The sequence below is a fragment of the Zingiber officinale genome, chromosome 5B (genome assembly GCF_018446385.1).
Source record: "Zingiber officinale cultivar Zhangliang chromosome 5B, Zo_v1.1, whole genome shotgun sequence".
Taxonomy (NCBI): Eukaryota; Viridiplantae; Streptophyta; class Magnoliopsida; order Zingiberales; family Zingiberaceae; genus Zingiber; species Zingiber officinale.
Genome location: NC_055995.1, coordinates 128225730 through 128251309, shown reverse-complemented (window position 1 = coordinate 128251309; position 25580 = coordinate 128225730). Strand labels below are relative to the sequence as shown.

The 25580-nt window shown below is 40.0% G+C and overlaps 2 protein-coding genes across 4 annotated transcripts; both read left to right on the top strand.

Moving 5' to 3' along the window:
- The first annotated feature begins 4812 nt into the window (after nucleotides 1-4812).
- LOC121985944 (serine/arginine repetitive matrix protein 1-like) lies at nucleotides 4813-7083 on the top strand. Its single transcript, XM_042539682.1, has one exon. The coding sequence runs from the start codon at nucleotides 4958-4960 to the stop codon at nucleotides 6824-6826; it is 1869 nt and encodes a 622-aa protein (XP_042395616.1). The 5' UTR covers nucleotides 4813-4957; the 3' UTR covers nucleotides 6827-7083.
- Nucleotides 7084-7314: 231 nt separating this feature from the next.
- Nucleotides 7315-21923, top strand: LOC121985942. Of its 3 annotated transcripts, none has more exons than XM_042539679.1 (8): nucleotides 7315-8137; nucleotides 8223-8278; nucleotides 8734-8896; nucleotides 9327-9415; nucleotides 12848-12980; nucleotides 13547-13639; nucleotides 13759-13861; nucleotides 21493-21923. In XM_042539679.1, the coding sequence occupies exons 1-8, from the start codon at nucleotides 7952-7954 to the stop codon at nucleotides 21852-21854; spliced, it is 1185 nt and encodes a 394-aa protein (XP_042395613.1). In that variant the 5' UTR covers nucleotides 7315-7951; the 3' UTR covers nucleotides 21855-21923. The 3 variants fall into 3 exon arrangements, with proteins under 3 accessions (XP_042395613.1, XP_042395614.1, XP_042395615.1); XM_042539680.1 differs by having other exon boundaries at nucleotides 7318-8137; nucleotides 21476-21636; XM_042539681.1 differs by lacking the exon at nucleotides 21493-21923 and adding an exon at nucleotides 19772-19794 and having other exon boundaries at nucleotides 7318-8137.
- Nucleotides 21924-25580: the final 3657 nt, after the last annotated feature.

The window sequence follows — 25580 nt, the reverse complement described above, 5'->3', positions numbered from 1 at the left end:
AAAGTGATTGTAATCAATTAAATGTGATTTTAGTTGGTTAGTCATTGTCAAATATTTTTATCAAAAAGTATTTAATAAATATAAAAGTCTTTTTTTACTAAATCAGTATTGTTTTATTTATATTCTCATGAGTGTTTTTTTGTATTTGTTTATATTTTGTCTTCCAAGTTATATATATATGAGGCAGATGAAATTGTCTTATAAAATAATTTAATAATTTTTCATTAATTAACATTTAAATATAATATTAATAACAAAGGATATTTTATCTTAACACAACGGTGAGATCAGATATCAACAAGATATTTTCTATTTATAGAGTAAACACGTATCTAAATGATCACATATCAGCAAGGTATTTTCTATTTATAGAGTAAACACGTATCTAAATGATCACATATCAGCAAGATATTTTCTATTTATAGAGTAAACACGTATCTAAATGATCACATATCAGCAAGGTATTTTCTATTTATAGAGTAAACACGTATACGTCTGAACCGTGATTTTTTTTACCTGTCTTAGAAATTGCTATATTGATACTAATTTATTACAATTTTTTAAGAAAATTATTATTTGTCATGTAAGCTTTTATTATATGTAATCCCAACTCATGAATAATTTGATTGCTTTAATTATTATAATAAGTTATGCTCTCTCAAAAATTATCTATACATATTTATATTTTAAATTTGGTGGGAAGTTATTTATTTTTCTCGATATATAACCATCAGAATGCGTGCGAATTTTTTATTTCTTAAAAACATATTTTTTTCACAGATGAAAATTTTTTAGAGATAAATAAATATATTTTAGCTTCTGAAATGACCTAAAAGGCACGGAAGAGTTGTGAATTGATCAACCAGTACATCATACTTTAATAATTATAAAAAGATGCACTAATGGTTCTCATGGGATAGATAAATGGTAATTACATGAGCTATTATTATCAAAAGGTTTAGAGGTACTGGAACACCTCTTGGAGTGTGAAATAAGTAATACTGTTGGAAGTCCAAAATAAGTAATACTGAAGTACCTCTTGGGAGCCTGAAATAAGTAAATAATCTTAGAAATTTATAGGACTTGAAATAGATGTAATTTGAGTTTTTTATGTCGATCAGTAAATTTAAATCAAAACTTATTGATAGACCTAGGTTATTTAAATTTCTATAAACTTGTACTAAAGTTAAGCGAGAGGAAAATAGATATAGTGTCAAACCTGGGTTATGATCAAAGGAACACTATGAGCATGGTGTGGGAAGACCATGACCACGTTGGGTTTGATATGAGCCCCAACATGGTCTTGGTCTTCCCACACCATGCTCACAGTTTTCCTTTGATCATAACGTTAGATTATAAAGACGCTAGGGGGGCTAAATAGCGTTTGTTGCCTTTTTGAAATCAAGAATACACAACGGAAAAGAAACACGAAAGTAAAAATGTTAACATAAATAATTTTTTACTTGGTTCAGAGTTTTCGACGACTCCTACTCCAAGACCCACATGTGAGAATGCTTTCGATGGGCAATACTATCAGTTCAAAAATGAGTTACAAATATTTAAGTATAAGAATTGAAATGTAAATGTTACCAACAAATAGAAAGGAAATTTGAAGAAGTTTTCGTTCTTCGAATTTCGGAGCAGCCTTTCGATGTCGTCGGAGCCTTTTCGGAGCAACGTGCGAATATGAAAGTCGTAGTAGATGTAGTTGTGAAGTTGATGGTCGAATGCCTTTATATATGCTCATTCTGGGAGTCTATAACCCCTCCGGGCGCCTGAACCGTTGCTGACGTGGCAATCTCTCGTCAAAATTTGATCCGTCAAGTTTATCCATCTTTGGGCGCCTGGATAGTTGACGTGAGTTCGGCCAGTCATCGTGCTCCAATTCAGCTTTAGGATGAATTTTCTAGTCCAAGCACCTGGACTAGCTCCGAGCGACCGGACCACCCGGTGAAGCTGGTCCGAGTGCTCGGACTCCGAGCACCCGAATCCCTTCCAGGTGCTCAAACCTCTTTTTTAGCAACTTCTTATCTACAAAAAAGAGTTAATCTAGGCATAAAATTACCCTACATGTAAAACAGAGTTAGCACAATAAGAATATGATCCAATTATGACTTAGATCCTATCCTCCATACTAAGATCTAGTTAGAGTCTCAATTTAGATTTTCAAAATAAACCTAAATTGGACTGATATCTACTGTCCCCTCAACCAGGATTCGTCCTCACTTAGTTACTCTCCTCCAATAACTTACCTCCACTTATCTGCCAAACATCTGGTCCTTCGGACTTGTTTGGACTTTCTCTGGCCTTGCTTAGTATCTGACCAAGCTGATCTATTAAGACTTGCCTGCAACACTGAGTTAGCACAATATATATAAAATAGTAAAGAAAACAATGTTAACATTATTAATAATTTATTGGTTTAGCTTCACTCACTAGGACTTCCACCACCTAGCTTCACTTACCAGGACTTCCACTACTTAGCTTCACTCACTAGGGCTCGACTTCACTTATCATGACTTCCACTATTCAGCTTCACTCACTAGGGCTCGACTTCATTTACCCGAACTTCCATTACCTAGCTTCACTCATTAGGGTGTAGCTTCACTCACCAAGACTTCTACTACCTAGTTTCACTCACCAAGACTTCTACTACTTAGTTTCACTCACCATGACTTCCCCTTGCCTATCATTCAGTTAGAATTTACCCTTACTAGTCATCTAGTCATGACTAGACTTTTCTCTTCCAAACATCAAGTTCTGTTTGGATCAACCCTTGGTCAAACTGACCAGAGTTAGGTACATTATCAAACATTGAAACTCTAGAGGTCGATTGCACCAACACCAAGGTTTGACACATATCCACCTTATTCTAACTCAACCCTAAATAGCCTAGATCTATCAGTGAGTTTTACTCAAAATTCATTAATCAACTTAGAGAGTTCAGATTGCATTTATTTTAGGTTCTATAGATTTTTTAGGTTGCAAAATGTCTAAACATGCCCTCTATGACTTATTTCGAGCTTCTCATATGTGCTCCAGAATTAAACTTCCGTGGTGGTAAAAGGTGAATACGCTCGCCCTCAGTACCCCTGCCAACCCGTCCAGAACTAATACGGAGGAGGTAAATCATGGACAACTACTAATTTTTGGAATATTGACTAACACATAAGGGAGATATTTATTTCGACTTTGTCGAAATTTGAACCCTGAACCTCATGATGGTAATACTTCATGTGTAGACTAGATTATCTCGAGAGGATCCAAAATTAAACTTCCGTTGTGGCAAAAGGCGAATACGCTCGCCCAGCGCCCCCGCCAACCCGTCCCAAGACCAACACGAATGAGGTAAATCATGGGCGACTACTAGCCTTTGGAATAGTGACTAGCACATAAGGAATATATTTACCTCGACTTTACTGAAATTCGAATCCCAAATTTCATTATGGTAACACCTCATACGTTAGTTACTAGACCCATCCGAGGAGATAAAAAATTGTTTAATCAAAGAGAGAGGAAAGTTAATATAAATGAGTGAGGAAAGAGTGTAAAAAATCAAGTTTGGCGGAAGGAGCAGAAAGAAAAAGATAAGATAAATTAGTTCTATAATTTTTATGATACTGACTTTTGCTTTTACCTCTAATCTGTTGGTCAATTCTCAATTCTACTTGTCTTTGGGTAATTCTTATTATAATTTTGGTTTAATGTGCGAGAAAATCATACTGAGATGACATTAGAATTTGAAATTACATTATGAGAGAACTGGGGTGGAGATTTTTGAGCAATTTACCTTTATATTATCACATAAATATTTTATAATTTTAAATATATTATTATATTGGTTCAGTTAAACATTCATTTAAAAATTTTAATTCTATGAAAATTTTCCATCCGTCATCCTATCCATATCAATTAGAAAAAGTTTATAGTTGTCCATATGAAATGACTAACTCTCTTAAATTTATTATCTAAGAAAATATTCGTCTTAATTTAGATTTAAATTTTAAATGTCTCATTTATCACTATCTTATCTTTTTTAGTTGGGATAAGGAATCAAGTTATAATTAATTTTGAGATGATTGATTACATCCACGAAAAATTTTCACTTATTATAAAGATAAATCAGAAAGTACTCGTAATGAATGATCCATCTAACTTAGTATTCTTAAATCAATCTCCAATTAAAAAAAATTCATTCTTTAATTTATTGAAAGTAGAGTTTGATTATATAAGACATTGAGAAGGGTTTAGGGTTGAACTATTACTTCGGGGGTAATTGTTATCTTACTTTTTATTATAATAAAAGATGATTATATTCATTTCAAACTTTCTCATATTATAATCGACCATCAAATTGACTAAGAGTGAAAGAGACTTTTTTCTCCGAAGATATGTATCCGCGAAGAATTGATCTCTTATCTTATTATAATAAATTTATCATCTCTAACAAATTGGATATCATTCTCTTATGTTTTTTAGTTAAAAAAAATAAATAATAATAATAATAATAATTATACTCATCTCATATAGTTTTGATAATCCGTCCTCATATTTTATAAAGAAAGATAAGGGAGATAAAGAGAGTTAGCTTAGTTAACTAGGGTGGAAGAAATTTATTTTCATGTGTCCGTCGACATTGTGTAATCCATTGGACATTGCGTGAGGACATCGGTCCCGTACCTTACACTGTTGCGAAGAGGCTCAATATCTGATAAGGGAGATTTTCAATTGGATTTTTCTGATTAATAATAATAATAATAATAAGAAGAAGAAGAAGAAGCTGGCTATAAAAGCACGAGCATCGCACAAAGTAAAAGCCACAAAGCCAGCAGAACAAAGCAAGCAAACAAGTTTTAAGCAGCAGACAGTAGCGAAGCAGAGAGCAGGAAAGAAAAGTAGAAAGAAGAAAAAGGATAAAAGAAGAAGAAAATCCTAATCTTTGTCCTCCTCCTTCAAAATGGATAGGGAAAGAGAATCGTCCTCTTCTTCTTCTGCTGCTGCTACTGCTGCACCTGTTGGATTCCGGCCATGGGCCCTTATTCTTCTCTTCTCCCTTCTCATTCTCCTCGTCCTCCCCTCCTCCTTCCGCGGCTTCCGCCCCTTCGCCATCAGGAACGGCTGGGACACCCTCAACATCCTCTTGGTCCTCTTCGCCATTCTCTGTGGCGTGCTCAGCCGCCGCCACGGCACCGACGACGGCGACAGGCTCCCCCGCCAGGTGGACCACGGAGACTGGCGCCGAGCCCACTCTAGCTACCCCCACCTTGGAGAGGCCGCTCCGGAGGCGGGAGGCCTTCGGATGCGTAGTGGCGGTGGTTCCTACCCTGTTCTGAGGCCAACGCTGGATGCCGCCGCCGAGGAGTGGCGTTTCTACAGTGACGTGGAGCATTATCGGCAGGGATCGGAGTCTGGCGTGTGGGAAAGGGAAAGGCTTGGGGATTCCGAGGCAAAAATGATTGCCGTGGACGCATATGCTGAGAGAAGCAGCCCTCTAGCGAGATCTAGATCTCCGTTCAGTCTGCCGCCGCCGACTCAGAGGTTGATGGAAAGTAGGGCGTTATACGAACTTCCCGAGGGGCAGGTGAAGAAAGGTGAGATCTTTGAACCAGAAGCCCCCCATCCGCCCTCGCCGCCACAGCCGCCTCAATGCCAATCGCGGATGACGAGGCGGAGGAGAGCTGAGAAGGTTGCTGAGGAAAAGGAGGTGGAGAAAAATGAGATCTTTGGGCAGGAGAACAACCATTCGTTGTCGTCGTCGCCGTCTCCGACTCCGAGGCAACGCCAGCCGAGGAGGAGGAGCATTGAGAAGTTTCGGGAGAGGGACGTCGGACAAAATGCAAAATGCGAGCCAAAGACGACCGACATTCCGCTGCCAGAACCGGCGAAGTCGCGGCATCAGAGGAGGAGAAGCGTAGGCGATGTTCCACAGTGGGAGGTAGAACAAAATCCTAATGTTCTTGTTGAAAAGCCTCCTACGTCGCCGCTGGACCCCTCGCCGTCTCCGCCTGAGCATCAGGAGGAAGCAGAAGAGGAGGAGGAATTGGTGGAAAAGACGAACCATAAGAAGCGAAGAAGCGGCGGAGCGAAGGACATCGCTGCAGCTATAGCTTTGTTGTATCCGAAGAAGAAAGGAAGCAAGACGAAGAAATCTTCCAACGACACAGCAGTTGTATCGGCGGAACCTGCCTCCTCCGCTGCGCCGCCACCCCCTCCTCTTCCCTCCTCGGTCTTCCACCACCTCTTCTACCAAAAGAAAGGGGGAAACAAGGCCCGGCAGATCCACTCAGAGTCAGCAGCACCTCCGCCGCCGCCGCCGATGCCTCCGCCGCCAGAACAACAATCCACACAGCAAGCGATACAACCGCCAGTTCCGGCGCCAGCTCCTCCGTCTCTTAACCGGCATCATAAGGGAAAGGAAAAGGTCTATCTTTACGAGTCACCTCTGTCGCCGCCTCCTGCTCGGCCATCACGGCTAGAAAAATCCAATCTTTCGAAGCCCACTCTCCAGGCTTCGTCTTCCATGTCGCCGATACCTCCGCGGTCTCCGCCTCCGCGAAGGCCTTCTCATTCCCATCAAACCGTCGCCGACGAGGAGGTGGCGGCTAACCACGACCTCAACAGGAGAGTCATCGAAGGACAAGCGATGAAACTGAAGGAAAGAGAGAACGCGGCGGTGTCCTGCCCGAGCCCGGACGTGGACAACAAGGCCGACCTCTTCATCGCTCGATGCCATGCGAACTGGAAGCTCGAGAAGCAGAACTCCATGCGCGAGAAGGAGCGCCGCAAACAGCAAAGGCGACAGGAATCCGAATTGAGACGCGTTTAACCTCTAATTCCGCCGCCGGCGACGTGGTCTCGGACCAGGTGCATACAACTTGGTCGTCGATAGCTGAACAACCGGATCATTCTACCATTGACTAAAATTCGAAGCTGCAAAATGTCATTTGGGCTACAATTCCCGCACAAGAAGGTACAGCAATCCCAGTGAAATTGTTTAGATAAATTCTTTTGATCAAATGACAAGTTTGAAACATTGTGCTAAAGTTGTTCTTGGTAGAGTTAATGCAAATGGAAATTAGTTTACCCATTTGTACCATTTTACCAATTGAATATTGGCTCAACGAGATTTGGGAAAATCAGAAATCTCCATTAGCCCACTAGTATGTTTTTTTTTTTTGAAAAAAAAAATCTAAAATTTAAAATTTTGTACTTATCATAAAATTAAAAGCCAAAAAATGTTTTTTTACCTGAATAAAATGCCTTAGAAAAAAAATGTAAATGAAGTGTGAGAGGAGAGGAGACCAATTTGAAGGTGAAATATTTTTTCTAAAAAAAAAATCTGTTTTATTGAGGAAGGGAAGAAGAGAAACTCGAGAAGTGGATAATACGTCGGCCGAAATGCTCTGCGGCCCCGCCGGCTCCAATTGCCACCGCCGATACTTACAAGATCTCGAGCGATCTCCTCGGTGACACCCCCTTCACCCCTAAGTCGTAGCTCCCAATCCCAAATCAGGACTTCGATTCCCTCATCTTCGTCGCCGCTGACCAGGACAGAGGCGGTCGCCTAAGACGACCAGATTGGTTTTGGCGAGCCCCACTCCCTCGCCGGGTTCATCTGCTCCGGTGAGTACCTGCGGCTCCCCGCGTCTGTTCGGCGAAGCTGTCGAAGCTTGTGAAGATACTGAGAAGCACAGAGACGCCCGTGTCTTCCTCTACCAGCGCCTTGTAGGTGCGAATGAAACGGGTGCAGAGGACGGTAGGGTCGGTCCAGTCGTCTCCGCCGGCAGATTGGGTGGATGTCTGACGCTCCTCCTCCTCCCTCCATTCCTCGCTTCCGTCCAAATAAACTTCTCAAAGGAATTCGTTTCCTCTCCCTTTCTTTCCTTTACCCTTGTTACCTGCCTTTCTTTCCCTCTTCCTTAGGAGGAACAAAGTTCTCTATTTTGCTCATATGTCACTGACAATGTTGTCGTCGAAGCACTTTGTGTCACTTCGTATCTCGATGCTCCTTCCACCAGAGAGATGGAAGCAGAAGAAGAATGAGAGGTGTGTCCCTGCCTTTCTCTGGCCCAATCCAATGGTCAGCTTTCTGCTCCGCTGGCGAAGATCGTCTTCCATGAACCAAGATTCCCCTCCGGTAGGCAGTGTTGATATAAAATTGCATTTTTTTTATAAAAAAAATCCATTTAATTTTCTTATATTCTTCAGTCTGGTTCTTGCAGCTGGATTACGATCCGTCACGAGAATTGTTGGGAATAGATGTCGACCCGGTGCCAAGGTTCGCCATTCTTTTTTGTAGTTCTGTTGCTTTGCTCAATTTTTTTGTGGATTTTTATCAGGGCTTCTGAAAAATTACGCAAATTTCTCAGGCAGAATAAAATATACAAGTGATGTACGATGAATTGGAAAGCAAAATGATAAATTAACAATCTTGGAGTATGTCAGTAGAAATTTAATTGTGTCAGCACAGCAAAACTTAATTGTGGAGAGGATCTAACTGAGCATAAAAATCAGTTCTCAATTTATTTTAAACATAGACCAATTGCATCGATTTTACCCAATATTTCAATAGTAACCAGTTGGTATTAACATCCAAAAGATTTCCAGAGCTGCAAAATATTTGATAAATCTCATGATATTATATCTAAAGTGTTTCTTTACAATTTTTCTGTTTTGCTCCAGGAGTGTATGCTAGTTGTTTTCTTTCATGCTGATCTAAATTTGTTTCTTCAGGAATGTTAATCCTGGTACACAAAAACTTAGGTCCTGGTTTGGTCCAAATGGGCAATACATCAGGGAGTTGCCATGCCCTAGTTGTAGGGGGAGGGGTTACACACCATGCACAGAGTGTGATATAGAGAGGTCAAGGTTGGATTGTTCCCAATGCAATGGGAAGGTGACTGCTGCTTCTTTCCATCTGTAGTTTTTTTGTTAGCATTAATTCACTTTTAGTTGTATTTAGTATGGAAAATATTTACAGTGCCATACATATTTACAGTGCTAGAGATAAAAGACCTGAAGTTCTTTGCTTGAACTATTTTGACTATGTTACAATTTTATTATCAATTGTATTAGTATTACTACAGTTGGATTTTTTTTTCCATCTTCTTAGTTCTTCTTACATAAGTCATTTTGTGGTATGTAGAACTTCAATTGTATTGACCAGAAATCTTATAATTACAATTTTCTTATTTATAGATGTCATTTCTGTGTTTTACTGCATATTAACGTGACGTCACATTCACCCAATTTAAAGCCACAAACTTTTAGTTCATATTACACAACCAATCATGTCTGGAGCCTTGACAATATCTTATGTGATGCAGGGAATTAGAATCTGCAAGCATTGCTTTGGGGATTGTGTGATATGGGAAGAGTCTATTGATGAGCAACCTTGGGAGAAAGCTCGATCTAGGTAATGCTCCTCGCAATACAACTTATGCTTTCCCTTGAAAATCCCTATAATCACATTACTTGTGATGAACTATGTTTAGTATTTTACTTTTTGTCTGTTAAGTTCCACATCCAAGCCTTGCTTTAAGTATAGGGTACAAGGTCATTGAATACTGATGGCCACAACATTGAATTTGGTTGACTCTATTGGTTGATAAGTTGAGTGCATTAAACGTACCAGATTTGCTTCAATGACACCAATCAGACATAGCTCACAACTAGACCTGACCACGGTTCGGAACCGACGGTTCGACGGTTCGGAACCGACGGTTCGACGGTTCGGAACCGACGGTTCGACGGTTCGGAACCGACGGTTCGACGGTTCGGAACCGCCGGTTCGACGGTTCCAGGCAGGTCGACCCTTAACCTTAACCGCCCAAGACGGTTACGATTCACGGTTCAGCCGGTTCACGGTTCGTCACGGTTCGTCACGGTTCGTCACGGTTCAAGATTAATATGTTAATAAAAATTAAAAATTAAAAATTAAAAATTAAACATTAAACATTAAAAATTAGAAATTAAAATTTATTAAAAAAAGGGCTTGCACTTATTTAAGTTGCCTACGTATCCCTTTAGGGGAATCAAAGCCCACGTAGTTCTTTTACATTTTTATCCTTTTACATTTTCATTCACTTCCATTTTCTGTTCCTGTCGTATTTGTTCCTTCAGTATCAAAATCTTCAACTTCGTCATCTGAAAGTTGCATTCCTTGGATTCTTTTCTCCGCTCTGGTCCAATCGTCCAGTAATGCTTGGGCTTCCAATGAGTCGGGAGACAAAGTTGATCGTCGTTCATCTAATATGTTGCCGTCGGCACTGAACGTCTGCTCCACAGCAACAGTTGACACTGGACAAGCTAAAATTTCTTTTGCGATCACGGAGAGAACGGGAAAGCTTTGAGCCTTCTGTGACCACCCCTTTAAGATATCGAAGTTTTCGCTATCTGCTTCATTAAAATCAAAAGAAGTTGTAAAATAATTCTCAAGTTCCTGTGTGGAACTTGAGGATCCCCGTGGACGTTTTGTCCGTTCTTTTAATAAGAGTTGTGCTTTTGTAAGTTTTAAATTACTACTAGTAGTTTGTTGAATTTCAGAAATATTAATTTGTGTTCCATATTTTGCATAATATTGATTATAAATATCATATAAATAAATTCTAACATTATATATAATATTAGTTGGATCAGGGGAAGAAGAATCTTTAATTGGAATTAAAGCATCATAATATAAAGTTAACATTTCTTGTAAAACTTCTAATTTAAATCTAGGATCTAAAGCAAATGCAATTAAATAAATTTCAGGAATTAAATAAAAATATTTTTCCCATTTAGTTTTCATAGCTAAGATGCAAGGAGATAAAGATTCATTATTAATATGTTCATTTAAAACTAATACTATATTAGAAAAATTTTCTAAAACTAATTGAGCAGTGGGATAATAAACACCGGAAAGTTGTTCGGTTGCATCATTAAATACTTTTAAAATTTCACAAATACTACTACAAATATTCCATTGTTGTGAAAATAAATATATATTAGTATTAGTGTTTTGTGCAAAAAATGAACATAATAATTCTTTATATTGAAATGAATCTTGTAATAATTGGTATGTTGAATTCCAACGTGTTGGTACATCACGTGGAAATTTTTTAGGTCTCATTCCATTAATTTTACAAAACCTACCCCATTGTTTCATTAGAGATGGATGAGACCATAAATAAGAAATTGCAATTCTAATTGGTTTAATATAACTTTCTAAAATTTTTAAACCATCTTGAACACATAAATTTAAAACATGACATACACAACGAATATGAAAAAATAAACCTCCAATAATAGGTTGACAAACAAATTTTAGATCATCTATACAAGCGGTATTAGAACTAGCATTATCTAATGATATTGAAAATATTTTATGAGTTAAACCATATTCTTCTAAAATTAAACATAATAATTGTGCGATATTATGAGCATTATGTGATTCATCAAAAACTCTATAAGCTAATAATCTTTTTTGGAGGTTCCAAGAGTTATCGATCCAATGACAAGTCACACCCATATACGAATGTGTTTGCCAATGATCACTCCAAATATCGGAACATAAAGAAACTTTATTATCTAATTTACTAAATTCATCAATTAAATTCTTTTTTCCTTGTTTTACTAATTTTTTAATTGTACGAGTAAGTGTAGTCCTAGGAACACGTTTAGCACATGGATTAAGAGATTCTTTACAAAAATCTTCAAATGTGCATTTAGATCCAAAACTAAAAGAAAGATGTTCTACGGAAACAAATTTAGCTAATGATTCTCTTAATTTATTATCCGAATATAAAAATAAACCGGAATCGGTACTACCGCTAGTTGAAGAAAATCTTGATAATTGTGTTTGAGAACGGTCGAGTCCATATTCCGTCGGGTGCTTCGTTTCTACATGTCGTTTTCCGCCGGCTTGGAATTTGTAGGAAGCATTGCAGTGCTTACATTTTGCACGCATTTCTCTCGACGGAAGAGTGACCTTCTCAAAATGTTTAGTAAAAATAGAAGACTTTAGAGGAGGAAGTTCCCGAACCTTAGAAGTAATTGCATCGGTACTTCCTTGTGTGTCGGGTGTCGGATTCGGAAGATGCTCGATCTCATCATCGGTGGATTGAATGTTGGGGTCCTCCTCCCGCGGATTCATTATTTGCTTTCCCTTCCGAGCTCGAGATGATGCACCTCCGCGGCCTCCTTCCATTGTAATTGAAAATTGAAAACGAAAGCGTGTAGAGATTAGAGAATACGAAAATGAGATTAAGAGTAGAGAAGATGGGTGTGAAAAATGATGAAATAAGCTCTCTATTTATAGAGTTTTGATAGTAACGGACACTAAATCATAGCCATTGATAAAAAAACGGTCAAATGATCCTAACCGTTGAAAAAAAAATACCTAAAAAACCCTCCCAACGGCTACGAACCGCCAGTTAACCGGCGGTTCCAACGGCTATGAACCGCCGGTTAACTGGCGGTTTAAAAAAAAAAAATTTGCGGCTGAACCGCCGGTTCAACCCGCCGGTTAACCGGCGGTTCGCCGGTTCAACCCGCCGGTTAACCGGCGGTTCGCCGGTTAACCGGCGGTTCGCCGGTTTTACATCCAATGAACCGGAACCGGCCCGGCAACTTGCCGGGCCGGTTCCGGTTCGACCCGGCGAACCGGGTCAACGGGCAACCGGCCCGTTGACCCGGTTACGGGCCCGGGCCGGGTCCGGGCCAGACCCGGCCCGGGGTCGGGTCTACTCACAACTACTTTGGATTGGCTATGTTGATTTTACCTAGGGATTGAAATGTACCCGAGTTGCTGCTTTACCACAAAATACGACGATTACAGTTTTCTGAAACATGTCTTTTATTTATGCAGCTCCCCTTTGAGAGTGAAGGAAGATGATGAAGTTGACAAATTAGACATAAAGGTCAATGTGGCAAGAAAATCTAAACGAACATACCAGTCACCATCACCTGAAGTCAGCTTAAAGATCAGCAGATCATTACGAGTAAAATTATCTTTCTGATTTTATAATTTGTAGTTTGCCTTTATTTTGGAAATCAAGTGCCAATTCTTGTTATTTGGTTTTGATTTTTCTCATTCTGGATGTTCTTCCATCTACAAGATTAAATTCTCATAAATTAGTACAACTAGTCAACTAGTATAACATATGAATAAATGACCTTTGATGTCATATAATATCGTCAATTTGCTGTGTCTCTTTACTATCCCTTCTATTTCTTGTATTTTCTTGTCTTCTGAAATGAAGTTTAAATAACTGTAGACAATGTATTATCCATTGTCAAGATAAATAATTTCCAGGGACTAGCTAATTGCTGCCTGAAGTATTTCGATTGCTGTTCAAACTCTGATGAGTGCCTGCTAGTTGGCTTCAATTGATCCTGTTGGTACCAGTTAATTTGTTAATTGATGCATCCTTACTTGTTCGGACATGTGTTTCTAAACCTTGGTTATCCATCAAATTTCTTGTTCGTGGCTGCTGTTTAAACCTCTCTTTTTTTTTTTTTTTTTGAATTGTATTTCTTGCTTATTATTAAATTCCATTGTTTGCAGAGTCTTAATGCTAAAACAGGACTTTTTAGTAAGCGAATGAAGATTATACACCAAGACCCTAAGCTGCATGCTCAAAGGGTTGCTGCAATTAAGGTAATAACTTATCTCGCATCAGAGTTATCAGTTATCGTAAACTCTATAGTGTGCACAGTAAAGTACTAGATTTGCACTGTTACCAATTCATTTCCTTTGTCTTAAATCTGCGTCTTTAGAAAACAAAAGGAACTCCTGAAGCAAGGAAGCAGGCTTCTGAAGCTATGAAAGTGTTCTTCAACAATCCAGAGAATCGGGCCAAGAGAAGTATAGCTATGAAAGGTTAGTTTTTCCACTAATCAAATCAGGTTAAGCGTATACAACATCTATGACATTTTATATCATGGAACATTCAAAATGTTGCTGCTATTTATGTAATTACCTACAGATTTCGATGGAATAGGCTAGCTATTCAATTACACAGTTCTGTTCATAATGTCTCCAACAAACAAAACAATCATTACTTATTGAGTTATCAATATAAAACATGAGTAAGAATGAGTTAATCAGGAAGTCGATTTTGCAGTAAGGTGTGATTTATAACTGAAGATGTATACTAGCTTAGAGAGATTGAGAAAAAAATGTGGAATAAATGATTGCTTGCCTGTTTTTCTTAGACAGTTGAACCACAAGCCACACTATCAATAAAGATTGGTATTAATAGTGGAGGGTGTGCCCTACTGTTTAGTAGGATGAAACGATTGAGATAGCTGATTGAGATTGTGATATGGTCTCGAGTATAGGATTGAGTCATAGGTCAAGATCCGGATCCGTACTTGGTCATGCAACACGTAAGGGGGGAAGGGAGGAGGAAAAAGACTCGTCCTAGACAGAGTCCAAATCACTCAAGGGGGAAGACTTGTCCTAGACAGAGTCCTAATTGCTCAATTTTTCTCCCCTCCTTTATTAATAATGACACTCCTTATATAAGGAGTCAAACATGACAAGATTAGGAAAGACCAATCATAAAGGAAAACAAGGAATCAAAAATAGAAAAGCTAATTAGGCCATTATTTGTTTTCTATTATACTAGTAGTTAAATTAGGCCATTATTTATTTTCTACTAATTAAGCAATAGCTAATTTATTTCTAATAGCTAATTAGGCAGTAATTAATTTGCTTCCAACTATAGCGATGTTCAGCAAAGGCGTCCACCTCGGCGTCCACATCACACTCCCCTCCTCGATATTGAGCTTGTCCTCAAGCTCGAAAGCGGTGTATAACGCCACTAATAGCATGAAGGGAAATTTCTGAATTCATTTCCCCCTCTTCCTCACCTTCCCTGTCTTCATCAGGCACTTCAATCCAAAACAGACGTTTACACTTGTGACCCGTGGAGTAGGATTCATCACAGTTAAAACAAAGACCCTTGGCTCTCCGTTCTGCCATCTTGGCGCGAGTCAGACGTTTGAAAAATGAAACAGGTGGAGTCTCCTTGCTGATGTCCGGGGTCCTGGTCTTCGCCATAGGAGAGCCTCCACTGTTGGTTGTGGTCCCACCTCAATTCGTGCGCAGCAGCCCCCCACCTTGATGGAAGCACTGCTTCCGTTCTAGTGCCCTGGCCATATTCATTGTAATGCCTAGGTTTTCAGGCTTCTGCAGTTCGATGTCGATACGGAGATCTTCGACTAGCCCTGCAGTGAATAAGTCAACTTGTTGTTGTGGTCGGAGGTCCGAGGTCCGAGGTCCGAGCGAGGTGAGATTGAAATTGGCGCTGGTAGTCTTCTACAGAGCATGTCTGCTTCAGATTTGCTAGCTCTCCTAAAGGGTTGTTGCTTAGGGGCGGGCCAAAGCGGATATGACAGTGGTCTCTGAACTGCTTCCAAGTCATCTCTAGCTCTTCTTGCTCTACCTGATCAAACCAAAGTTGGGCTTCCCCTACCAAGTGGAAGGCAGCAAGGCCAACCTTGCCAGCCTCTATGGTCCTTTGGTTGGTAAAGAATTTTTCGTACCTTTTAACCCAGCTCAGCGGATCCCCTTCTCCAGAATAGGTGGGGAACTCCATCTTTGAGTATCGCGGAGCCATGGTGCCGCTGGTTGGCAGATCAGGTCTGATCTCTGAGCCTTTAGAAGGGTCATACTCTACGCTGGTAGGGCTGTCTGCAGTGTGCAAAGGTCGTTGTCTAGCATCTTGAACAGTACGAGAAATCTCGGCAATCTGCTCCTCTAGTCCTTGTTGGCGGGAGTGATCTGCTCCATGAAAACTTGTTGTTGTGAGATCAATCTTTTCATGAAGACCTTGAGTTTGGATGTGATAGGATCCGTGTCACCCATGACCGGGAACTCCATCTTTGAGTATCGCGGAGCCATGGTGCCGCTGGTTGGCAGATCAGGTCTGATCTCTGAGCCTTTAGAAGGGTCATACTCTACGCTGGTAGGGCTGTCTGCAGTGTGCAAAGGTCGTCGTCTAGCATCTTGAACAGTACGGGAAATCTCGGCAATCTGCTCCTCTAGTCCTTGTTGGCGGGAGTGATCTGCTCCATGAAAACTTGTTGTTGTGAGATCAATCTTTTCATAAAGACCTTGAGTTTGGATGTGATAGGATCCGTGTCACCCATGACCGACTCTGATACTAAGTTGATATGGTCTCGAGTATAGGATCGAGTCACAGGTTGAGATCCGGATCCGTACTTGGTCATGCAACACGTAAGGGGGGAAGGGAGGAGGAAAAAAACTCGTCCTAGACAGAGTCCAAATCACTCAAGGGGGAAGACTCGTCCTAGACAGAGTCCTAATTGTTTAATTTTTCTCCCCTCCTTTATTAATAATGACACTCCTTATATAAGGAGTCAAACATGACAAGATTAGGAAAGACCAACCATAAAGGAAAACAAATAATCAAAAATAGAAAAGCTAATTAGGCCATTATTTGTTTTCTACTATAGCAGTAGTTAAATTAGGTCATTATTTATTTTCTACTAATTAGGCAATAGCTAATTTATTTCTAATAACTAATTAGGTAGTAATTAATTTGCTTCCAACTATAGCGATGTTCAGCGAAGGCGTCCACCTCGGCGTCCACATCAGATTGTCATTAGTTGCATCCTTTGTCTTCTCTTGCAACATCGATTGAGATCAAATATACTGTTGAAGTTGGTTCATGCAAGGGTATTGCTGGCAATAGGGTCGATTTCCAACTGGTGTGGAATGCCCCACTGGTTCCCTCAACCCCTCTTTGCATGCATTGTTGTTGCTGGACGAAGCTCCCGTGATTTACCTCTCTTCCAGATAGTGGAGGGCCACCCTGGAGGGGTCGTCGATGCGATGGTTTTACCTTTTGTTGCCAAAGTATACTGTATAAGTTTGGGAAAAGGAAAATATTTTGTTGCCTACATTGTAAAGGGAAAACACATGGATATATGTGGCACTAAGGACACAAGCCTAAATCTAGAATACTAGTGTTGGACTAAATAACCTTATTAACCCAACGTCTATAACACTACCCCTTAGGTTGGAGCATAGATAATATATATGCACAGTTTACATAAAGTAGAAAATATAGACTCGGATATGATGACAACGAAATGAATTTGCATGTAGTGAAACAAAACTTGAATTAATGAAGTATATATAGAAATATCCCTTCTGTTGGAACCCCAAGGTTGTTTTGATGTGATCAACAAGTTAAGTTAGGTCCTGCGTTGTTTTTAACCTTGTGTCTAAGTGTGCAGGAACTTAGGAGCACAGGTAGTCGAGCGGAAGACGCAGCTAGCGAGAAGGACGGCAGTCCGAGGGACGAGGTGCTGCGGAAGAGTACACCGGCGTACGAGAAAGAAGCGCGCGGTGGTTCCGAGGGACGAAAGCCGGAACGGAAGATTGCTCGGGGAGCAAGAGACGTAGCTAGCGAGAAGGACGACACGCGGTGCGTCCGAGGGACGAAGACTGCGGATGAGTACGCCGGCGGATGAGAAGGGAACACGCGGCGATTCCGAGGGACGAGAAGCCAGAGGGAAGTCCGCTCGAGAAGACCGGAAGTTGGGTTCGGGTGAGCCCTATTTCGGATGGCAGAGATCACCCAAGCGAGTGGAACCGGAGTTGAAGACCCGGACCGAGGCGAAAGAAGTCAACCGGAGTTAACTTAGGGTCTGGGGCGCCCGGAACTGTCCGGGGCGCCCGGAACTGTCCGGGGTGCCCGGAGCAGTCCGGGGCGCCCTGAGCAGCCCGGGGCGCCCGGAACCCTTCCAGGCGTCCGGAACTTGAATTTTGACCAGAACGCGTCTAATGCGTTTTGAACATTGGGGGATAAAGTTTTATCCCCCAGGGCGCCCAGAACCCTTCCAGGCGCCCCGACCAAGGCTATAAATATAGCCTTGGTCCAGAAGCTTTTCAACAAACTCAGAAATTTACATTCCAAACACTTGTGCGCTTTTGTTCTAGTTTAGCTTCTGTCTTTTGTGCTTTCACTGCTGTAAGAGGCTTCTCCGCCTGAAGGAGATATTTTAGTGCACGTTCATTCCTTGGATTAACAACCTCCTTGGTTGTAACCAAGTCAAGTTGTGAGCCTCTTCTTTCTGCTTTTTATTTACTGCTAATTTAATTATTTTACAAGTGTTAGTTTGAAAAGTCGGGAAGGGTCTTTATTTTTTTTACAGGCTATCCAACCCCCCCCCCCCCTTTTAGCCGGCCGCAACAGTCCTACAAGTGGTATCAGAGCCGAGACGCCTCAGAAGGACTAATCGCCGTCTGAAGCAACAAAACGATGGTCGGAGCTAGCGAATATCCACCAACATTCGAGGGGGAGTTTTCTTCATGGAAGAAACAAATGGAGGTATACCTTAACTCAGACCTTGGTATTTCTTTAATTTTAAAATCTGGTTATGAAGAACCGAAGAACACGAACGGAGAAAGACTCGATCTACGCCTTTGGAATAAAAAGCAACGTAACGAATCGATGGCAAACAGACGGGCAGAATTTCATCTCCTAACCGTGATACCAAATGAAGATCTCAAAAGAATCGGCGAATACAACAGCTCAAAAGAACTTTGGGAAAAGTTCTTAAAACTCTACGAAGAACCGATTGAAGCCGTCCCCTCAATAGACATCGAGCCGTCATCAGAATCCGAGACGGAAGAAATTACCGAGACAACTCCAACAGTCGAAGTACATCCCGAGATCGATGAAGGGGGAGAATCTTCGGAAGAAAGTAATTCAACAGGGGGAGAACCAACAACTGACGAGGTAAGTAAGGTATGGACTCGAACCTCTGATCAATTGGTTCAATCAATCAAAAAATTGCCTGAAGATATTTACGAACCAGAATTTGAATCATCTAAAGAATTTTTTGAATTACAAAATGTTTTGACGAAAGAATCTTGCAAATTACGAAATATTTTTTCGAACAAAGCTTGCAAATTAGAGATAATATCAAAAGAGTTTTTCGGAGTAGAAAATTTATTATCCACAGATTTTTGCAAATTAAAATTTATGTTGTCAAAATACTTTTGCAAATTACAAAATTTTTTGTCGAACGAAGTTTGCAAATTAGAAGTATTGGCGAAATTTTTTATTAAGTTAGAATTTATACTATCAAAATATTTTTGCGAATTAGGAATTCAAAATACAATAGAAAATGACATGTTATAATTGTTACAAATTTCTACATGTTCAAATTTTCTCGCTTCAAAGTTAAGAAATTATGATAAATTAAAATATAAATTTAAAACTTTCTGATAAAAGCATTAGAATAAAGTAAATAAATAAATGCATAGAAATTTTTTAATGTTATCAATTTTCTTAAACTTTCTTGCATAAAGTTTCGGGCTTAGAAAGATTTTTATGGCAAAAATTAAGAAATTTTTCAAAAGTTATTTTTTTAATTTTTCCTTGACTTGGAAATATTTTCCTTGAAAATCATTGAAATATATTTTCATTATATCAACCTTTAGATCTGGCTTTGAACCCCATTTTTTTTTTATCAAAAGGGGAGAAGGAAAGTATAAGTCTAGGGGGAGGTAGAAATTGAGAATTGAAAGAAATTGAGAATTGAAAATTTTCGAAATTTAATTTTTTCTATCTTGTTGCACATTATTGTAATAACTTGTTTTAATTTTATGTCTAGTTTTGACCCTAGCTTAACTTGGGTTGATCACACCAAAAAGGGGGAGATTGTTGGAACCCCAAGATTGTTTTGGTGTGATCAACAAGTTAAGTTAGGTCCTGCGTTGTTTCTAACCTTGTATCTAAGTGTGCAGGAGCTTAGGAGCACAGGTAGTCGAGCGGAAGACGCAGCTAGCGAGAAGGACGGCAGTCCGAGGGACGAGGTGCTGCGGAAGAGTACATCGGCGGACGAGAAGGAAGCGCGCGGTGGTTCCGAGGGACGAAAGCCGGAGCGGAAGATTGCTCGGGGAGCAAGAGACGCAACTAGCGAGAAGGACGACACGCGGTGCGTCCGAGGGACGAAGACTGCGGATGAGTACGCCGGCGGACGAGAAGGGAACACGTGGTGATTCCGAGGGACGAGAAGCCGAAGGGAAGTCCGCTCGAGAAGACCGGAAGTTGGGTTCGGGTGAGCCCTATTCCGGATGACAGAGATCACTCAAGCGAGCGGAACCGGAGTTGAAGACCCGGATCGAGGCGAAAGAAGTCAACCGGAGTTGACTTAGGGTTCCGGGCGCCCGGAACTTGAATTTTGACCAGAACGCGTCTAATGCGTTCTGAACGTTGGGGGATAAAGTTTTATCCCCCCAGGGCGCCCGGAACCCTTCCAAGCGCCCCGACCAAGGCTATAAATATAACCTTGGTCCAGAAGCTTTTCAACGAACTCAAAAATTTACATTCCAAACACTTGTGCGCTTCTGTTCTAGTTTAGCTTCTGTCTTTTGTACTTTCACTACTGTAAGAGGCTTCTCCGCCTGAAGGAGATATTTTAGTGCACGTTCATTCCTTGGATTAACAACTTCCTTGGTTGTAACCAAGTCAAGTTGTGAGCCTCTTCTTTCTGCTTTTTATTTACTGCTAATTTAATTATTTTACAAGTGTTAGTTTGAAAAGTCGGGAAGGGTCTTTGTTTTTTTACCGGCTATCCAACCCCCCCCCCCCCCCCCCTTCTAGCCGGCCGCAACGGTCCTACACCTTCTACCTCAAATTAGCAAAACTCTAAAAATAGTTGATGGAGGCAATGATCTCCCTTTTGGTCTCAAATACATTGTTTGACAAAGAGAGATGATAGGGAGAGAGGATGAAATGAAACATCAATGAAGAGAGAAGAACTAATCTCTCGAGTGGGCTTGTCCTTGAAGTAGTGAATAAAACTGTGTTCGATAGATTGAGGGAAAGTACTTGAGGATCTTAGAGGAAGGGTAGAGAATACAGCTCAATCCTTTGTGTTGGACATAATAAAGTGAGATCAAAATAGCTTTACTATTTAGGTCTCAACTAAAAATGAATAGCACGACTCGATAGTTTGCCAGGGAGATGAAATTGAAAATTAGACCTTTTTTTGTCTCCGTTCATGTCTTCTCTCTCGGTTGATGTCGTCATTGACTTTCTGGCGGTGCATATGCAACTCACAAATTTAATAGAATGTGATGATGAAGAAGAAGAAATGTGAACTGTCCCTAAGTGCTAGGATTGAAGAAGAAATGGAGACTATTCCTACTCTCTAAAGTCGATGTAGCACACAGGAAGAGCCCCTATTTCACAAAAAAAATTGACTGTAATTGTAATAATACAATCCTGTATTAAATTGATTATTTATTTATTTATTTTAGAACAGTTTGCTTCTTACAAAAAATTGATTAGAAATTTAGCTTAATGTTAAATTGGAACGAAATGACTATAGAAATAACCGAAACCAGTAACATGAATTTCCACTGATTCATTGTAATTTCAAAATGTTGGTAGCTAATTGCACGCCTACATATTGTGTGGAATTCTTCTTATATTCCCTGTGATAGTCTTTCACGGCATGCAGGAGTGAAGTTTTACTGCAGTAACTGTGGGGAGGAAGGGCACCGGAGACATTATTGCTCGATTTCAAGGGAAAATTCAGGTCCAATGCCATTCAGATGCAGCAATTGTGGTGGAAGAGGCCACAATCGTCGTACTTGTGGTAGATCAAAATTGGATTCAGAAGCACAGGAAAAGAGTCACAATGTGTTGCGACACTGTAAGTTATGTGGCGGAAGTGGACATAATCGTAGAACATGCATCGAAGCCAGATATTCTCTCGCTGAAAGCCCACTGGTTTTTATCTCTAAAAGAACTTATTCATGTAAGTTTTGCTTTGGAAAAGGACACAACAGAAGAACATGCCCTCGAAGAAAGGGCATTTAAAAGCCAAACTACCATGTGACACTGATCGGTTGTTCCTTTCTAACCAAACAAATATTGTTTATATACTCTTATCGTTGAGCTTCTTGAGAAAGCTACCATTCGTCTAAATATTTTGGGTCATATAAATAACAAAAGGAGAATTACCTGTTGGGGGCATACTTGCAATTTGCATATGTGAATACAAATTGAACCCGTTTAAGTGATCTAATTCTAGTTTATTTGGTTTGGGATTATTGGATGTGGATTAGATGTGTAGAATTCATTAATCCGATCTGTTATTATTTATGAGCTGATAACGGATCATATCCCCGTCCCTGTTGGATTAGGACATCTAACATAACTCTTCATTCTCCATTGGCAAGAGTTTTTTGGGTGTCATCTCCCTAATTCCTCTGAAAGGCCTCTCCTCTTCCTACAGAATCTCAAGATTGAGAAGACGATGCTATACGACAAGGACTCTTCCGTTACAATCAGGTTCCATTATCGTTGTTGCATATAATTATGTTATGGTATGCTTGCTGCATATAATTATGTTATGACATGCTTTCTGTTGAAACTAGGTCTCATGCTTAGGATTATGTATTTCATTCCGAATTTCTTTTCAATTTCTTGAATTGATGTGGACTAGGGAATTACAATTTTCATCAATTGGTATCAAAGTCATATTGTTTCATTATTTTCATGGTAATAAAGTTATGATTTTTTTTGTCGATTTGTTATTTTAATGTTAGATTAGGTTTTGCTAGTATGAAATCATCTTTGATCATCGAAAACTCTTGAACATAAATCATAGGATAGGCTTGTTTTTTTTTTGTTAAGTTTTTCGTATTTCATGAAGAACATGAAGAATAGTGATAAACCGAAGCTCTCTTCAGGGAGAACATGTTGGGGTTGTAAGGTTACAAACATAGTCCCACATTGAAAATATATGGGATAAATCATGAGTTTATAAGAGAAAGATATCTCCATTGGCATGATACTTTTTGGGTAGAGTCCAAGAGCAAAGTCATAAGGGTCTAGATCCAAAGTGGACAATATCATGCCATTGTACAGATATCTAAATTCTTTTCGATTCAACAATTGGTATCAGAGCCCGGAATGCCAGAAGGTTTAACCGCCGACTGTGCACAAGAGTTATGGTTTAATTGAACCATGTGGGTACAATATTGACGCTGACTGTGCACAAGAGCTATGGTCTAATTGAACCATGTGGGTACAATATTGACCTCGAACAAAGGAAGTGAGGGGTTCCTATGTTCGGATCAAGAGGACCAGACACCAGGCAAGAAGTCCTAGTAGGTCGGGTGGACTGAGAGATTGTTGGGGTTGCAAGTTTACAAATCATGGGTTTATAAGAGAAAGATATCTCCATTGACATTAGGCCTTTTGGGTAGAGCCCAAGAGCAAAGTCATGAGGGTCTAGACCCAAAGTGGACAATATCATGTCATTGTGGACAAAATCGCAATGGTGTAATTGATTGTCTTGGTCGGACAATCAATTACTAAACCAAAATTAGCGAATAGAATAGATGAGAATTGATTGGCCGGTTTGATTAGCAGGCATCAATCGATTGCTTTAATTAATAATTGATTGACACAACTAGATTGAATGCAGGATCATTTTTAATTGATTACGTAGTGCGACTACTATCACCTTTTCACCAATCGATTGACGGTCTTGGGGTGGACATAGTAGTGATTTGAATCGATCAGTCCAATTAATTGAAGCTACCAATTTATGCCAATCAATTGACAGCCTTAAAACCAAACACAAAATCGACTTAAATTGATTAGCTAGATCGACTGTTTGAGGTAATCGATTGCTAGTTTTTTCAGCAATCGATTGTCAATTCAGAAGTCAAGCACAGAAGATTCTGGGATCAACTAGCTGATCCATTGCTAATTACCAATCCATTGCCAAGGATCAACAATCGATTGATAAGTGTATTGTCGATCACAGAAGGTTCAGTGATCGACTAGCAGCATCGATTGGGTGCCACCAATCGATTAACACAACATCAATCGATTGATGGTCGTAAATTCAGATATAGTAGGCTTTCAAGTCGATTAGGGCAATCGATTGGTAGTACCCAATTGATTGTTGTATAGTATCAATCGATTGATAAACCTAAACTCGAGCTATTAAGGCTGATTAAGTACTTATCTATTCGATTAATGTTCATAGGGATTTCTTGGGTCTATATATACATGTGCTACTAAATTAAATTATTGTGTCGACCCAAAGGAAGACATTTAGGTAGGTTTAGTGCATTTTATATAAATAAACGTATATCTATACTAAAAGTAATTGGTCCAAAGAAAAATTACTTTTATACCAAATATATGTTCACAATAGCTTACAATTAAGAAGCAAAATATTTTTATTCAGATCATGCATAAAATATATCAGTCCAAAAAAATGACATTACGTCACTGATAAAGGTTGTTATGAGCTATGAACAAATATATAACTCACATAAAGTGTCAAATTATATGCACAATAGATCAGCCAAAGGAAGACACATTATGTGATCAACTAAAGTTTGAGCTAGATCAAAAAGTACCACTAACAAATTATATTTTAATCCAAAATGTAAATGTAATGTTGCATTTGGTATGTCATAAAAATTAATTCATATTATTTATTTTTTTTATTTGCATAATCTTACGTTTATTATCTAACTTATATTTTTTTTGGCTTTAATTAAATCGTGAGCTAACAGTATTTTTAGTGTAATAAGTAACTGTCAATATTAATAACATTCCCACACTAACAAATTCTAACTTTGCTAAATGGAAAGATAACATAATCATAGTCTTACATTGCATGAACTTGTTGGATCGAGAAGCGCTAGAGAGGAGAGGGGGGGGGGGGTGAATAACGCTCGTGGCTTTCACTCGTTTCGGAATCGGAAAACAATCGAGTAACACAGTGGAAATAATGAAAACAAGCAACACACAAACACAAGCTTGTTTACTTGGTTCGGAGCCTGTGACGACTCCTACTCCAAGGCCCACGCTCGTTGAGCGTTTACGTTGGGCAACAACTATAATCATGAAAAGTATTACAAACTAAGTACAATTATGAACTGAAATAAACTTTATACCGACAACAACTAGATTGAAACTGAAGCTCTGGGTCGTCGGGATGTTGCAATAGCACTTCGGGATCGTCTCGTTAGCAGCTTGTGGCATAAGGATTGCTTAGTTGTTGTTCTTCTAGACTGCTGGTCGAATCCCCCTTATAAAGGGTGTTCAAGGCGCTTCCATTAAGCTCCAAGGCGCCTCCAACCCAAGGTTTTATCCCGACTCAGCCGCTGTCGATCAGGCTTTGATCGCTGCTCGTTATCCACCTGAAGGCGCCTTCAATGCTACTCCAAGGCGCCTCCAAGCCGCGGTCCAAGGCGCCTTCAGTCCCTATGAAGGCGCCTCCAGCTCCTCTGCACAGCTGACTTCGGCTTGCACCCGAGGCGCCTCCAAGCTCCATGAAGGCGCCTCGGACACTGTTCATCCAAGGTGAAGTGTGCTCTTTTGTCCCTGCACAATGTGTTAGTCCACAAAATACACATTTACCCTGCAAGACAAGGTTAGCACACATAAATATGATAAGAAAGGTGTTTGACAGTCTCTGGACTGTCCGGGTCTGACTTCGGATTTCTAACCGGAAACCCTATGTCGACCCGACGCCTACTGTTCCCTATGCGGAGAACGCGTCCTCACCTACTC

Excerpts from the sequence above, each read along its gene's own strand:
- LOC121985944 (XM_042539682.1), top strand. The coding sequence starts at position 4,958 with ATGGATAGGGAAAGAGAATCGTCCTCTTCTTCTTCTGCTGCTGCTACT.
- LOC121985942 (XM_042539679.1), top strand. The coding sequence starts at position 7,952 with ATGTCACTGACAATGTTGTCGTCGAAGCACTTTGTGTCACTTCGTATC. Across the intron at positions 8,279-8,733 it reads GATGTCGACCCGGTGCCAAG|GAATGTTAATCCTGGTACAC; the intron begins GTTCGCCATTCT and ends TTGTTTCTTCAG. Across the intron at positions 13,862-21,492 it reads GAGAAGTATAGCTATGAAAG|GAGTGAAGTTTTACTGCAGT; the intron begins GTTAGTTTTTCC and ends CACGGCATGCAG.